Source organism: Cucurbita pepo, chromosome LG05, assembly GCF_002806865.2.
Source record: "Cucurbita pepo subsp. pepo cultivar mu-cu-16 chromosome LG05, ASM280686v2, whole genome shotgun sequence".
NCBI lineage: Eukaryota > Viridiplantae > Streptophyta > Magnoliopsida > Cucurbitales > Cucurbitaceae > Cucurbita > Cucurbita pepo.
The window spans coordinates 7,678,765-7,695,874 of NC_036642.1; the positions used below are offsets into that span (position 1 = coordinate 7,678,765).

Genomic DNA, 17,110 nt, shown 5'->3' on the forward strand with positions numbered 1-17,110 from the left:
CATCAAACATTTTTTTTAAATTAGAGACACAAACTCGAAAGTTACTTCGAAGTTAAGCATGCTGACTATAAATTTTTAAAAAAATGAATTTTATTGATGTAGATAATCATATCAATTATATATAGCTTTTTAAAAAACATATCGTACCTTGTATTGTACCATTTTTTTAACTTTTTCTTGTTAAGTCAATTTATTCATGTGCTTCCTTATCTAAAAAGGCTACAAGGAGCTCATGGGTAGATTCATGCATTTTTCGATTGCTGTTTCAATCCCTTTGTACCTTGATCCATTCTTACGTTCATCTCCTTAGATGCCACAATCAAACTACGGAAGTAAAGAAAAGAAAATGACTAGTAACCAATGCATAAATTTTTAAAAATAAAAGAATTTATTATCGAATAAAAGCACGTAGAGACAAATCCATAGAGAAGGAAAAAAAAAATATCAACATTATAATATTTAAGCAAATACGACACGCCTACAATAATATAGGAGCTGCATTCCATTTGAACAGTCTATATATTAATTAATTTGACGATGATCGGGATGTATTAGTTACAAATTGTTTATAATTTATGAAAAGTGGTAGTATATTGGAAGGACAATAATTGAGGTTAGAGTGTGGAAAAGTGAATAGGGGATTTTATATTGGCCAATTATAGGAGCATATGGGGTTTGAGACCTGATAAAGAACAAGGACATGGGATTAATTTAGAAGGGGTTTGTGTGTGTTGTTGTTGTTACCAAGTGCACATGTTGGACACATAACACAAATGAAACATAGACAAGTGGATATCTCTCGTAGGCTTCGCATCCACCAACACTGTTCTGACAACATCTTACTTGGTCGGATTTCTGGCCTCCTGGATCTCTTTGTTCTTAGTTTTTTCATTCACACTTTGACAAACAACCTAATTACAAGTGTGCAAACGTTGTCTATAATTTAAACATGTTACACCCTGCATTTTCAATTTTGATATTTGAATGATTACTTACATATAATTTGAATAAATTAGATTGAAATGGATTGAGTTAAAAAGATATTTGAAGTTTTTGGATTTTTTATGATAGAATTTTAATTAAGTTTCAAATTCATAATTATTTTTTTCATGTTTTTATTTATGTTTGTTTAGAAGTTAGTTAAATTTTGTAAGACACTCTTCTCTTGCACGTTCTTTTGGCATATTTTTCGACACACAATCCTTCCTCTCTAACAATGACATGCACATCGTAGCTCACTAGAAATCTTTTGTCCAACGACATAACCACATACCTATAGAAGTGGACCAAATTTAACCAAGTGAGCGGTGATTTCACCTTTAATGATTGTTGATGACGATTTTGGCAGATGCGAGCGATGTTAACGCCCCCGCAATACGATTTCGTTGCATTAATTTTGTGTCGTTGACATGAGCTTCATTTACATTGGTGTTTTCATCACTTTCGGGNTTTTTTTTTTTTTTTTTTTTTTTTTTTTTTTTTTTTTTTTTTTTCTTGCGGCCTTAACACGTTTCCTTCTCTTTCCCAAACAAATCAAAGGATAAGCCTTCGTAGGGAGAATTTCAACTCACTTGGGGTCAAGAATGAGTCGCATATAATCATCTTGTGAAATATTTATCTCTTCAATAAACAAATTTATAAGGAGAGAATATAATTCATGGTTTAATCATATACAAACTCATTGTATATAATATCCTCGCTTATGTATCTCCACGTAAACGACTTAGATCAAATCACTTGTAATAATTACAAAGTGGATCTTATTAATGTGATAGCAAGATAAGACACTCAACCTTATCCAAATACTATAAATTATTTAAGGTATTTCTTTAACATGATCCTCCTGTATGTGAATTACATACTATTTAAGATTATACTAATTATTGATAGTGCAATTTTTTTTATCTATTTTCACCGATTTTCTTCTCTCAACTCAATTTAGGGCCTACTAAAGGAATTTATGAAGATTCATACTTCGAGAAACAGGAAAACCGAGCACCCAAAACACCTTGAACACTTAAGTAGCCATTTCATACTTTCCACACAAGTTTATCTATAAGATTGACTTGGATTAGCATGAGAATGTTATAATTGAGCTAATAAAGAAATGTGCATGTTTTAGCCTAAGAATCTCGAGATATGACGTTTAGATTGCAATTGGAGCCTTGTGACTAATCGTTAGGCTCTGTTATGCATGATGTGATTCTAATTGGTTTGCAAACTGATTTAGGCTATGTATGCAAGCTTATGGGTCATTCCCCGATCTTCTAAGCTTAATTGGTTAGGACGAGCCAGCTTGTCAAGAATTCAAAGCCATTAAATAGTATTATGTGTTTGAATGCACATAAATAGTAAATAGTATTAAATTAGAACGTTTAAGTGGAAGTATTTCTTGGTGTTGTATGATTATTTTACCTAAAACACAACATTTAAAAGATAAGAAAGTAATTAAGATTTTTAAAAAATGACAAAGAACATCATTAATAACCTTAATTTTTATCTAATAATTGTCGTGGTTCTCATTACACAAAAATCACATTTTGAGAGACGTTTCTTATTAGATCGACTTATAATTCTACTTTCCATAATAAATGTGTTCTAGAATTGTGTATTTTTGGCAAGTTTCAATCATTTCCATAATAAAAAAAAGAATGAGAAGCATTTAATTTTATCCATTAAAAAGAGAATGGTTCTTTTTATGGATGAAGTCGTGCCTAGTTGCATGCATTGAAACGTGGCACCTTATTTGAGGACTTCAAAGTATGGTAGTATGAATGGTTATGTAAGTTTTAAGATACTAAAATACATTTGAGGGCATAAGCTAAGGTTTACGGGAAATGACGAAACTACTCCCTCTCGCACGTGTTATTATGAAATGTTCATGACTTATGAGCTTGGATTAGTGTAACACAGGCTTTAAATACATATGCGAAAGCTCATATTAAATACTTTTAAAATAAAGTCATAGGCTTACCTATTCCGTTCAAGACAAAAATAAATATAACAAGTCTTCAATGTGTTCTATTGCCCTATCATGATCTATCTTTAATTTTCATGGTCTTTCCAGTGTTCACTGTTATTCGTGCATGAGAGTTTTACCTTTACTTAAAAAATATAAGGATAGCACGTAGCTCGACATGCGCATCGAGATACTTCTCTGCTATGATTAATATGGACTTGTATACTATGATGTTATATTGTGGTATTATGTATACCATAATACTATACACGCTCTTTTCCCTCGGTGACATTCCGACATCTTGAGTGTACGTTAGTTGAAGGGTAGGTCTAAGGGTACATATTCAAGCTTGCTTGGGATGCATGTGCACGTACGTGAACTGTGTGTAGAGAGTACTACACATCAAATTTTGCTCGAACTAGACGTATAGACCAAGACATGTCATGATGTTTTTATGATAGGATGGTCTGAGCACTATGTGCACTTCCAAACCCGAAATGTATAATATTATGTTTTCTTAGTAAAAGGTTGAAAATTGGGTAATAAATATGAATTTAACTTCCATATATTAGAACTTTCCACCAAACCATCCCTTAAAAGGTAGGGGTAAAATGGAAATTTTGCCGCTAACCAACAAATGAGAAAATTATTTTTTTAAAAATATATTTATTAGGATTTTGTTTGTAGACAAGTTTCAATAATTTGCATAATAATAGAAAAGAATGAGAAGCATTTAATTTAATTTTATCCAAATAAAATAAAATAAAAGTGAATGGTTTCTTTTATGGATGAAGACGTGGCTAGTTGCATGCGGTGAAACGTGGCAGCTTGTCTGAGGACTTCAAACTCCTTGCTTTGCCCCCTTCTTCTCTCACTCCTCCACCTATCACTTTACATTTCTTCGTTTCTACGCTCTTCTTTTACTTTCTCTCTCCTCCTTTCATTCTTGTCTTTTACCTAAACGCTAAAAATGTTCATTTAATCCGTAGGACGACGGTCCATTTAAACAAGAAATAGTGAAAGAATTAAGGATTTTTTGTTTCTATTAGTACTATTAGTAAAACGAGGCTAGGACGGAGACTGTAATCCTTATTTTCGCCCCCATTCTTGTCTCGCACCACTCATTTTACGTCTCCACTTTTCCCTCCAATGTTGCTAAATTCTAGTCTCGCCTCATATCAATTATTTTTATACTACATTGCAATATTGAAATTTGAAAGGTGTGTTATATTTTTATATTTTTAAAAAAGAAAATGGGAAATTTGAGAGGATATGGATTAAAATAGGAATAAGGAAATATTCCAAACAAAGAAACTTTTCCAACTATAATTCAACTAATGCTTTAATTCAAAAATTGGGAAGAAAAAAAAAAGTCAACTTCAATATAATTGGTTTGACTATGAATTTAGTCTTATATCCAGTAAAGGTTAAAATTTAATAATTTTCAAAGTTTAAAAGTGGCTTATCATTACAAAATATTAACTGACGACATATTTAAGTAACGTCTTAATTATTCTTATATCATTACTTTAATTTAATTTGATGTTTCATTAACATAATGTCTATTTCCAAAGTAGTTTAGAAATATTTATAATATTATAAATTATGAAAGAATAAAAATGTAATTTTGGAACAAATTTATAAAGTTTAGTAATATTTTTTTTAATATATTTAAAAAAACGCACTTAGGGTAAAACTTTTTCTCTAAATTAAATAACTTTAGCTGTCGATTTTAATATAATGCAGTTAAAATATGGTACGAAATAAAATTGGGCTAAGATATTATATTACCATTTGTATATTAAAAAAATAATTTATATTTTAATATTAAAATTGAGTTTTTTAAAATTATATTCATCTTATTATATTTTTATTTACAAAATATTATTAAATTTATTAGGTTGTTTTACCTTTCATTAACAAAATATATATCTATATATATATTAAAAAAATTCAATAAAAATCTTAAAGAACTTAAAAGATAAAAACTGAAATAAAAGATGAGAAGATTCTGACCGTGTAAATATCTATAATTTTTACTCATAAATATAAATTTGAGAAAATCGGTTGAACTTAGGTTTCAATATGGTCTACATAAGATTCGATGGGTGTCCAAATCATTCACTTAAATTGAACGGAGTTCAACCATACAATTTCACCAATATCAACCGTATTTACTATTTAAGTATATATATTTACCGAAAAATCCTACTAGTTTCAGCTATTTTAAGTATTTAAATACGCATATTTACCGAATAACTTCACAAACTTCAATAATATTAACTCGTGTAAAACAGTAATTTATTATTAATACTTTAGGGATATTTTCGTATTTGAATTTAGTTACTACTAAAATTTGGTAAATCTCTAAAAAAAAATGACTATTTGGAGAAAAATTGGTTAAAACTTATTATTTATTTTATATTTCCACGAGTCTTCCTTCCAGCCCAACACCACTAACAATACAGCCTGGCAGAATAAAACGACAAAAATCCTACGTGGCAGTCCTGTTCAATTTTCGAGGCACCCTTCTTTCCTTTATATACCCATATTCATTTCTCCGTCCTCTTCGCTCAATCGCAACTCGCTCTCTTCTGACTCACTGAGTTCAGTCCGATTCCAANCAAAAAAAAAAAAAAAAAACAGAAAAAGAAATGGGTATTTGCATTTCCTCCGATTCCCCCAATGTTTCTACGGCCAAACTCATTCTTTCCGACGGAACATTGCTGGAATATTCCTATCCGGTCAAGGTTTCGTATGTACTACATAAAGATCCGGCGAGTTTCATTTGCAACTCCGACGATATGGATTTCAACGATGTTGTAACCGCCGTGGACGACGACGACGAGCTTCAACTCGGGCAGCTTTACTTTGCGCTGCCGTTGGAGAAGCTGAACAAGCCGCTTCACGCGGAGGATATGGCTGCATTGGCTGTTAAGGCTAGCTCGGCGCTGATGAAGGCTGGCGGTGGTGGGAGTGAGAAATGTGGGTCACGGCGGCCGGTGGTGTTTTGTGAGGAGGAGCTTAGGAAGGGTCCGAGAAAGGGTGTGAAGAAGGGGACAAGGAGTGGTGGAAGTAGGAAATTCACGGCGAAATTGTGTGCAATCCCTGAATGATGGATGGATGGATGGATGGATGGATGGATGGATGGATGGATGGATGGATGTGTGTAGGGCTAAAATTGTAATTATGAGCTGTTTAGTTTGGTTTTTTGGGGGTTTTGGAAATTGAGATGGTGAGGTTGCTTTATGTGGATGTTTTGTTTCTTCCGCATCCCATGGTATTGCCTCAAGATTCTTTCTTCTCCACTTTTACATATTTACCCCTCATTACTAAAAAAAAAATTAATATTTTCATGTTCCAAATTATTAATGGGTATGTATTATATTTTCATTTCCATACGTGTTCCAACGACAACGGGGCGGATCAATCATTTCGTTACGTGATATATTAAGGAGGACATAATATTAATAACAAATAATCTCACCTTATTAGAAAAGAATACGAACGTTAATATTTTAAATTTGAAAAAGTTCATAACTTGTTATATAACTAATGTGGTATAAAAGGGTGAAGTTTCAAGTCAACTCATGAACTGGGCAATAGAGATAAAGTGAATACGACGTCTATTTTCACACAAAGATTGCACAAAGATCGAAATAGGATACACAAGTGGTGACATATTTTGTTGTTGAATTAGTAAGTAAGATGAATGAGATAAATATGACGAGTTACAAGCTTATGTCATTCAGAGATGATTCATAGTGGAAAAGGATGTAATATCAATTTACACTTATATTGCCTCATGAGGAGCTTTTTGAAAAGGTTTATGATTCAACTTTCAAGCCTCAAACAACGAGGTATAGTACAAAGCACGCTCAAGTCGGACTAGCAAGCAAGATAGAGACCAATAATCTAAAGCTCAGTCGTAGATTTTCAACTAATATAGACATATTTTATGAAATGTTTTAAATAGATGTTTTTTTACACGCATTAATCACGTGATGCATGTAATGACACCTTATTTCGCAAAGAAAAAAACTAGATTGAAGAATCACCTATACATTTAGACGTTTAATATCTTTAGCTAGCCATATAATAAATGGTAGAATACTATTTTTGTAATAAAGAATATTCAAATATAAATGGATAATTATTTTCAAAATTTTAATGAATTTATTAGCTAATAAATCTAGGTTTATTCTAATCCAAAGACAATTTTTAAACACCCAACGTCAAACAACGTTTAAATATGTCGATGTTTAATTGTAGCAATATTTTATTTAGTTGGAAAACTTGAAGAAATATTTAATATAATTAAAATTGAAATGTCGGATTATGTCGGTTCATAATTTAATTTCAAAAAAAATAAAAAATAAATTAATTAATTAAATGGAAAATCAGTGGTTGCGGATGCCAGTATAGATCTTGAGGAGATTCTAATATACCAATTATCAAATTTCAAATCAAACTATTGGATTATTTTATTTTATTTTATTTTGTTTTATTCATATTTGTTTTTTAAAATTGAGATTTCTAATGAAAACTATAAACTTTTCATTGGACCAATGGGTGGGTTCTCACAATCCATCCTCTCTCAGGGCTCAGCATCTTTGTCGGCACTCGTTCCTTTTTTCAATCGATGTAAGACCCCCACCAAATCCACTCCCCATTGTCGTCGACATTCATTTTTTTCTTCAATCGATGTGGGACCCCCACCAAATCTACTTTCTTCAGGGTCTAGCATTCTTATCGGTACACCGCCTTGTGTCTACTCCCTTCAAAGAAGAGCCTCCTCGCTGGCATATAGTCCGGTGTTTGGCTCTGATACCATTTGTAACGGCTCAAGCAGCTAGTAGATGTTTTCCTCTTTGAGTTTTCTCTTTCGGGCTTTCCCTCAAGCTTTTAAAACGTATCTGCTAGGGAAAGGTTTTCACACCCTCACAAAAGGTGTTTTGTTCTCCTCTCCAAACCATGTGGGTTCTCACAGTAACTTTTTCGATCTAAAATGTAATGGGATGAAATTAAAAACTTATAATATAAAAATAAATTATTTTTTTTAAAATTTAAATTGAAAATATATTTGAGAGAGAAAGAAAATTATATTAAAAGAAAAAAAAAAGTAAATTGGGCCTACTATGAAGGAAAGAAGAGACTAGTCTATGGTGGAATATAATAGGTAGGGTTAGATAGTTAAATGAAAATGCCAAAGTTGATGTGACATTTGACATTGTATTATATGTTATGTATTGATGGGGTCTCCACATAGTCTATTCTTATTGGACTCTACCAATTATTTCATTTTAATTGCTTCATTTTTTTTTATTTTTAAGTTTCATTACTATAGTTTTTGAAAGCACCAAAAGTAAAAAAGAAAAATACTTTTCGCTAATAAAAGTTATCTAAAAGTTTTTCCATTTTCTAGAACACGTTTTTATTTTAAACACGTTTTTTTGTGCTAAATACGAGATAGAAAAAGATCTCACTTGATCTTTGCACTACATCAATGTGATCTTTATGTGCAAAAGAAATTTGTTGTAACAACCCTAAAAGTGTTCAAATTCACGAGCCATATGTAAAGAATACTATGAATTCAAATATGTTCGAGAATGAAATTTGAACATAAGATTATAGACATGGTTAATCGAGATTTCAAATGTAATTTTACTATGATTACACTGGTACGAATGATTAAATTCATGAATTTGCTCAAAATTGTGATATTTTGGGTTTTCAAACTCTATAATAATAAACAAGAATTACATAAAGATGATAATAATTTGAATGAAGTTTTAGATAAAGTATGGTAAAGGGTTGAAAGATGAATGATCTTGATGGTTGATTTGAAGGGGTGTGTTCCACCAGAAAAGAATAAAGAAGAGTTGCTTTTGATTTGTTTACCAAAGGAGGAAGGTTCGTGGGTGGATTTGAATCAATTTCATGAGTGGGTAAGCAATGAATTGCCCCCATAAGGTCAAAAAGCTTATCATAAATTCACTTCATTCATATCATTACATCTTCACCTTTAAATTTGGTACCATTTTCTTACCATTTTCTCACCACCTTCTTCCTTTAACCTTTATTTTGCTATGGATCCAGCTGGTAAGGAAAGGACACTTTAAAAAGCTCCGTTTTCATTTCGATTCACCTAATTACCCCAATACTTTCTTGCATTTTCTACGACATGATTATGTTTTTACTCCTTACTTCTAAGAATGAAAACTATCCTTATAGATCAACACGAGTTATTTTCTATGATTAACTCACTAAAAAGAAAGATGCATCTTATTGATGTAGATAGCAACTTTAAATTCTTTATAATAAATCTTTATCTTTAAGATCACTTGTTATTCAGATGTGGCATCGATTCATTGTGAGATTCCATATCGGTTAGAGAGGAGAACAAAACATTCTTTAGGTGTGAAAATCTCTCCCTAGATTATGCGTTTTAAAAACCTTGAGGCGAAACCCGAAAGGGAAAGCTCAAGGAAGACAATATCTGCTAGCGGTGGGATTGGGCGGTTACAAATGGTATCAGAGCCAGGTACTAGGTGATGTGGCAGTGAGGAGGCTGAGCCTCGAAGGGGGGACATGAGGCGGTGTGTCAGGAAGAATGCTGGACCCCAAAGGAGGTGGATTTGGTGGGGGATCCCACATCAATTGGAGAAAGAAACGAGTGCCAACTATGACGTTGGCCCCAAAGAGAGTGGATTGTGAGATCCCACATCAGTTGAAAAGGAGAACAAAACACTCTTTATAAGGTGTGGAAATCTCTCCCTAGATGACGGGTTTAAAAATCTCGAGAGGAAGCCTGAAAGGGACAATATTTACTAGCGATGGGCTTGAGCTGTTATAGATTCATATACCTTTTTTTACTCGAATGTCACAAATTTAAACTTAGATTGAGATTCCTTAATAATGTTATAATGTATTTAATTTCAAAAAGTATATAAGCTGAATATTTAAACTTAGGTTCTTTTTTTATATGTTTTATTAAATTTAACCATCATATCCTAATGTTCATCGTTACAAAATTATATATATATATATATATATTAATTAAAAGCCATGAATCTATTTTTAATAAAAAAAAGAATCCAATTAGGCATTAATTAATTTGAGAGTGGTAGTGATTGACATGTGAAATCATTTATTTACATTGTACTAAAATATTAATGGATTGTCATGATAGTAACCCCTAAACAATTTAGATATTGATTGACTATGTCATGATATTAATGTATAATTAAAATAATCTCTAATTAATTTACATATTCACCGATTATAATCATGAGAACCTTCCGTAATGCAGTTCAATCAAGGACAAGTGAAGGAGCCATGACCCTCTTCCGGATTAGCCTGTTCAAGCATTAGCTAGTGAATCGGAACAAAAACTGGACCCGGGACATTTATTAATCTTCACCTATCTTTTCTATAGTTCCCTTTTAAACTTCAAATAATATCTAATAAATCCTTAAATTCGATGGGATTCCACGTTAAAGATGAGAACGAAACATTCTTTATAAGCGTCTCTTTCTAGTACACGCGCTTTAAAAACTTTAAAGGGAAGCTTGAAAGGAAAAGCCCAAAAAGGACAATATCTACTATTGATGAACTTAAGTTGTTACAAGGGTATAAGAGCAGACACTGGCCAATGTGCCAATGAGATGAACTTGAGTTGTTACAAGGGTATAAGAGCTAAACACTAGGCAATGTGCCAACGAGGAAGTTGAGCTCCGAAGAGGGTGGACACAAAGCGGTGTACCAGCAAGGATGCTAGAACCCGAATGGTGGGTGGATTAGGGAGTCCCACATTGATTGGAGAAGTGAATGAGTGCCAATAATATAAACAGGAGCTTCGTAGGACTCCAGACCCGAAGCTTAGGCTCGAAACCGTGCGACCCACCTCCCTCGGCCCAAACGCCAGCCCAGCCACCTTCAGCCCACCAGAACATTGAGATATAGTGATTTCTATTTGAATTTGTTTGAAACAACTTGGCATAATTCAATTAACATTAATAACATCAATTAGAAATTTAAAACGTAATGGAGATCTCTACAAAATAAAAATTATTAAAACTTATTGTTTAACACAAAAACCATTAACAATGATTTCTTAAAACGGACAAAATTCCACGTGCCCACCATAGTTGACTTGCCTTCCAATAAAATTGTATCTATGAACAGAAACATAAAAAAACATGCACATGCATGGTTGACCAGACATCTAGGGTTCTTCATTTATAACAACCCCTTTGGAGATACCCTTCTTTCTACCCAAACCAAGAAAATAACCATGGCACCTGATCTTCCAAAACCGAAGATGACAACTATTTTGAGTATCGATGGAGGTGGCATCAGAGGCATCATTCCTTCAACTATTCTAGATTTTCTCGAGTCCAAGCTTCAGGTAATAACCTTTATAAAGGTGTGGAAACCTCTTCTTAGATGGAAAGTCCGAATGAGAAAGGTCAAAGAGGATAATATTTTTTAGTAGTAGGCTTGAATAATTTCTATATTGATATAAGAAAGGATTGTTTTTTGGTTAGGAATTGGACGGCCCGGATGCAAGAATAGCGAATTACTTCGATTTAATTGCTGGAACAAGTACAGGTGGTTTAATTACTATCATGCTTACAGCTCCCAACAAAGACAAGAAGCCTTTATATGCAGCCAAAGATCTAAGCAACTTCTTTTTGGAACATTCTCCAAAAATTTTCCCCCAAAAAAAGTTCGTACGTCCATACATCTTTGCTTGAATGACTTTGTAATGTTTAGATATAATGACTAAATGAGTGTTTTGTTGTGTGTCAGCCATTTATTCAGCTCAGTCACCAATTTATTTAGTAAAGCTTTGGGGCCAAAGTACGATGGAAAATACTTGAGGACATTGCTGAATGACCAACTTGGGGACACAACTCTTAAGGAAACGTTGACAAATGTTGTTATTCCTGCGTTTGACATCAATCATCTTCACCCTGTGATCTTCTCCAATGTTAAGGTATGAGAAGTTTGTTGGTTTTGACTCTCGATTCAAGTATACCGAAACAAATAACTGAAATAAAATGAAATACTTGTGTTTTGTTCTAAAAATACTTTTCAATCATAATGTTTTTTTACTAACAATTCTTCTCCTAAAATGTTCTACGATTAGGAATTTCTCAATACATGACTATCTTTGTAAGAGCCCAAGCTCACCACTAGTAGATATTATCATTTTTGGGTTTTTCTTTTAAATTTTCCCCTCAAAGTTTTTAAAACGCATCTACTTGTAGAGGTGCATCTACTTGTAGAGGTTTTCTCACCTTAGACTTTCCCTTTCAAGCTAACTCTCAAAGTTGCATAGGAGGTTTTCACATCCTTAGGCTTTCCTTTTCGAAGTTCCTCTCAAGGTTTTTAAAACGCGTCTACTAGGGAGAGATTTTCATATCCTTAAAAGGGTGTTTCGTTCTCCTCCTCAACCAATGTGAGATCTCACAATCCACCCCCTTCGGGGCCCAGCATCCTTGTTGGCACTTATTCCCTTCTTCAATCGATGTGGTGTCTACCAGAAAGAGGTTTAATTTCCACACCCTTATAAAGGGTGTTTTCCTCCCCAACCGATGTGGGATCTCACAATCCACCCCTTTTGAAGCCCAACGTCCTCGTTGGCACTTGTTCCCTTCTCCAATCGATGTGGGACCCCCTAATCCACTCCTTTTGGGGTCTAACGTCCTTGTTGGCACACCACCTCATGTCCACCCTCCTTCAAGGTTCAACCTCCTCGCTGGCACATCGCTTGGTGTCTGGCTCTGATACCATTTATAACAGCTTAAGCCGCCGACTAACAAATGTTGTCCTCTTTAGACTTTCCTTTCAAGCTTTCCCTCAAAGTTTTTAAAACTCGTCTACTAAGAAGAGATTTCCACACCCTTATAAAAAATGTTTCTATCTCCTCCCCAACCAATGTAGAATCTCACCGTCACATTCCTTAGTTATGCATAGAATTGATCGGGTTGAAACTTTATGATTAAATTGGAACATGCAGGCAAGGTGGGATGAATTGAAGAATCCAAAGTTGGCAGATGTGTGCATCAGTACATCTGCAGCACCAACTTACTTGCCAGCATATGAATTTCAAACAACCAACTCCATGGGAAATACTCACATTTTCAATATGGTTGATGGTGGAGTTGCAGCAAACAACCCAGTAAGTATTTTGTGATTAAACTCTTGCACCTCATCCACATTTCCTCACAAAATTTGATTGTATAGACCCTGGCTGCCATAACCCAAGTATCCAAAGGGACAAACATTTGTGAACCCTTCAAGACCAAGCCCATGGAAACAGAAAGGATGCTAGTCCTTTCTTTAGGCACTGGAGCAGCTAAGAATGAAGGAAAGTACAGTGCTACCAAAGCTGCAAAATGGGGCATGTTTAATTGGGTTTATGACAATGGGGCCACTCCAATAGTTGATATCTTCAGCGATGCAAGTTCCGATATGGTCGACTTTCATGTTGGTTCTTTCTTTCAATCCTTCCGTTGCCACAAAAACTATCTTCGCATTCAGGTACCCCTTCCACACTATGACCGACTAACTTAGAAGAATTGTCAGTAGACTTAGTAGAATAAGTTACTAACTTATGTAGCAATTATAGGAGAATTGGTAATAGTTGCTAGTCAGTGCTTTCTAAGCTATAAATACTCGTGAGATGTATAACAACAAAGAAAATTGCTTAAAGTTTTTTTTTTTTTTTGTCTCTTTTACTTATTTCGACGTAATTCGAATTGATTTGGGTTGGACAGGACACGGATTTGAGTGGGGAAGTAGCATTAGTTGATATTGCAACAGAGAAAAACTTGAAGAAGCTGACAGAGGTGGGGAAGGAGCTGTTAAAGAAATCGGTGTCGAGGGTAAACTTAGAAACGGGAGAATACGAGGCAGTTGATGGAGAAGGTACAAATGAAGAAGCCCTCACACAATTTGCCAACATGCTTTCTCAACAGAGAAAGCTTCCACTCAGCCCTTGAATCACTCGGTTCTCTTTCTATTTTTAAAGTTATATTATATTACTTACTTTAAACTTACGTTGGTATGTTTATTATCATGCCTTTAGTAACGAATATTTTTTAAAAAAATTGAGTAAGTGACTCCACCGTTGGGGCCAGTGAATGTAAACATGTACAATCATGATTTAGAGATCTATCCTTTAAAACCATAATCTCTTAGGTGGCCTCTAGTCCGGACAAATTGGATGTGTAATACTTCTCTACACACGACCTACACGTGCGAGCATAGACTCACCAGGCAGGCTCACATACCCCCTTGGTCTGCATGGTCGAGCTAGTTGACTGTAGCTGAATGTTAAGAGGTAGAGTGACCGTCGTGTATCATGCCAAACATGATAGTTGTCGTCGTCATTATCATCATCATCATAGTGTACCCGTTCGTACTCATCATAAAAATAAGTATTATGATGTAAATGAACATACAATATGCCTAAGGTCCCTATACTTTTTGTCTTAAACTTTCATGTGGCATAACCCCACATATCCTTCACATATTACCCTAGGTAACATGTATGCATAAGCTTTCATACATTCATCATTCATAACATTACTTAGGGGCTGTGTATTCCAAAACTCTTCATTACCATTCATGTCATAGCATGTCATATCATAGTGCAACATGACATGACATCTCATACATGCATACCATCGTAACATGAGGTATCATCATATATCTCATGTCATCATAGCATACTACATCATCATCATAACGTATCATAGCATCAAAGTATACATCACATCATCATAATATATTATATCATAATAACACATCATTTCAACATAGATGACACGTGCATGGGCCCCTGGGCACGGACCAATTATACATAAAGCAAGTCTTTCGGCCAAGTCGATAGTAGGGCCACTTACATGGATTGATATGAACCAAAAGACATCAATCATACACTATACTTCAATGAAGATGTAAAGAAAATTCTGTTGAAATTATTAAAAGATATTTCAATTCATGCCACATCGAAAAAGAATGAAACTTCAATGTTATAAATTTTGAGTTAATGATAATTTAGAGTAATTTAGAGTTATTGTATAAAGCCATGTATGTTGTATTTGTAAATAGACTTGAAAAATATATTAAAAGAACCATTTGCGTGTTTTCCTTTAGTCAATGACTAAATTTATTTGCAATTATATGTAGTTTAGGTTACATGTAGAATCATTCAAACTCGACATGATCAATCTTATTTGTGGAGTGATTCAAATCTCAAACAAGTGTTCTTGCCTTGTGAGATTTGATCAACAAGAATCATTCAAGCTAGACATGATCGATCTTGCTTGTGAAGTGATTCGAATCTCAAATAAGCATTCTTACCCTAAAATATTCGATCAACAAGGTAATCTGAATCTTACTTCCTTTGTATTGATTCCATATTATTTGGTATCCAAACTTTAGGCTCAAGATCAAATATATATTTCATTGCATTTATCTGTTTTGATTCTCATCTATATATATATATTCAATTTGGGTAGCATGTTCACAATTGAGTAATTAAAGGGACTAATGGGTTGGCTATAAGGTTGACCAAAAAATATTTATGAATTATATCACCATATCATGCCTTCTTTTTTCTTTTTCTTTTTTCTTAAATATACATGTTAAACTAAAAATTGTATATTAAACAAGTATTAGTTAATTTGACTATTATATATTAACAAAAAGATTAGAGATTAAAATTTTCATTGAATCATAATGAATAATTAAAAAAAAAAAAAACAGGTGGTACAATAATGTTAAAAACATGTATGATCATCTCATGCTACATTATAATAAGTCATTAACCGACAAGCCAATGGTACAGCGAATGCTATGATTTTCAAATATTTTATCTTTTAAATAATTATTTGAAATAAAAAACTCGAAGAACGCAAACAAAACTGCGTAATATTTTATCAAACAGTCCATTATTTTGTAAACTTTAGTCAATTTACCACTTAAGTCTTTGTTTATGTTATTATTTTAGTTTAAAGTTGTGACGGAAGGGTATATAAATGCATCGAAATCATATTTAAATGAAAGTATAGGATGACTAAGAAAGGTTTAAAGAAAACTAAAGTTACTATCTATATCAACAATTAACGACCCTAATTTTCTACGACATGCATGACATGATTGTAAAGTGTGGAACATTTAAAATAGTTCATAAATGATATCGTGGATTTAGGCCGTTTGAAAATGAAAATTTTAAAACTGAACAACGAAAATTTAAATAAAATAAGGAGAAGAATAACACAATGCCCGTGATCCAAGAGCTACAAATAAACATAAATACAGCTACCTAACACGATTCCATGCCTTTTGTCACAATGTTGTCGTTATCTGTACAGGGGTGTCTTGCCTTTGCATGAAATTTAAAAGTAACACATGGTTTGAGTATTTTAAGAAATATTTAATAAGTGACCCTACTATGAGATTGTGAAATGCAGTCACATGCAACATGGTAAAGCCTATCATTTAAAACATTATTTCATTCTCTTAGGTGGCTTTTCAGTCTAGGCTAAATTGGAAGTGTATTACTTCTTTATACATGACTCACACATGTGAACGTGAACCCACTAGGCGGGCTTGCACACCCCCTAGGCCTGATGGTAGGGCTAGCACTCGCTGACGGGTTGTTGCCGGACACCCAAAGGAAATAGTGGTCGTCGTATCACCATGGTGAATATGGTGATCATAATCAATCTCAGTGTACGTATCTGTACTCATCATAATAGAGAAGTATCCTTATAACAACAATTAAAAAAATAAATGATAAAATAAAAAAATTAATTAATTAATTAAAAAAAGAAAACCGATCTCCCATCTCCCTACGGTTAAAAATAATAATAATAATAATAATAATAATAATAATAATAATAATAATAATAATAATAATAATGAAGAGTGTTATATCTTAGACCTTCCTCTTCTTTTATGGAATGTTATTTTAGTTAAAATTAAATGTGGTTAGGAATGTATGTCTTGGATAAGAAACTAACTACAGTGAACTAACAAAATAAAGAAATTGTTTTTATCTTTTAAAACATTAAATACTTATGTCGAGATATTTCTTTATCCTCAATAATTGGACGGTAAGATGGTTGATCT

The 17,110-nt window shown here is 33.3% G+C and overlaps 2 protein-coding genes across 5 annotated transcripts; both read left to right on the forward strand.

Moving 5' to 3' along the window:
* Positions 1-5,581: 5,581 nt before the first annotated feature.
* LOC111795245 lies at positions 5,582-6,356 on the forward strand. Of its 4 annotated transcripts, none has more exons than XM_023677546.1 (2): positions 5,582-6,093; positions 6,126-6,356. In XM_023677546.1, the coding sequence occupies exon 1, from the start codon at positions 5,614-5,616 to the stop codon at positions 6,073-6,075; it is 462 nt and encodes a 153-aa protein (XP_023533314.1). In that variant the 5' UTR covers positions 5,582-5,613; the 3' UTR covers positions 6,076-6,093; positions 6,126-6,356. The 4 variants fall into 4 exon arrangements, with proteins under 4 accessions (XP_023533314.1, XP_023533315.1, XP_023533317.1 ...); XM_023677547.1 differs by having other exon boundaries at positions 5,582-6,090; positions 6,123-6,356; XM_023677549.1 differs by having other exon boundaries at positions 5,582-6,073; positions 6,106-6,356.
* Positions 6,357-11,255: 4,899 nt separating this feature from the next.
* Positions 11,256-13,971, forward strand: LOC111795246 (patatin-like protein 2). Its single transcript, XM_023677551.1, has 6 exons — positions 11,256-11,369; positions 11,509-11,690; positions 11,774-11,960; positions 12,987-13,148; positions 13,214-13,510; positions 13,747-13,971. The coding sequence occupies exons 1-6, from the start codon at positions 11,256-11,258 to the stop codon at positions 13,969-13,971; spliced, it is 1,167 nt and encodes a 388-aa protein (XP_023533319.1).
* The last annotated feature ends 3,139 nt before the right edge of the window (positions 13,972-17,110 follow it).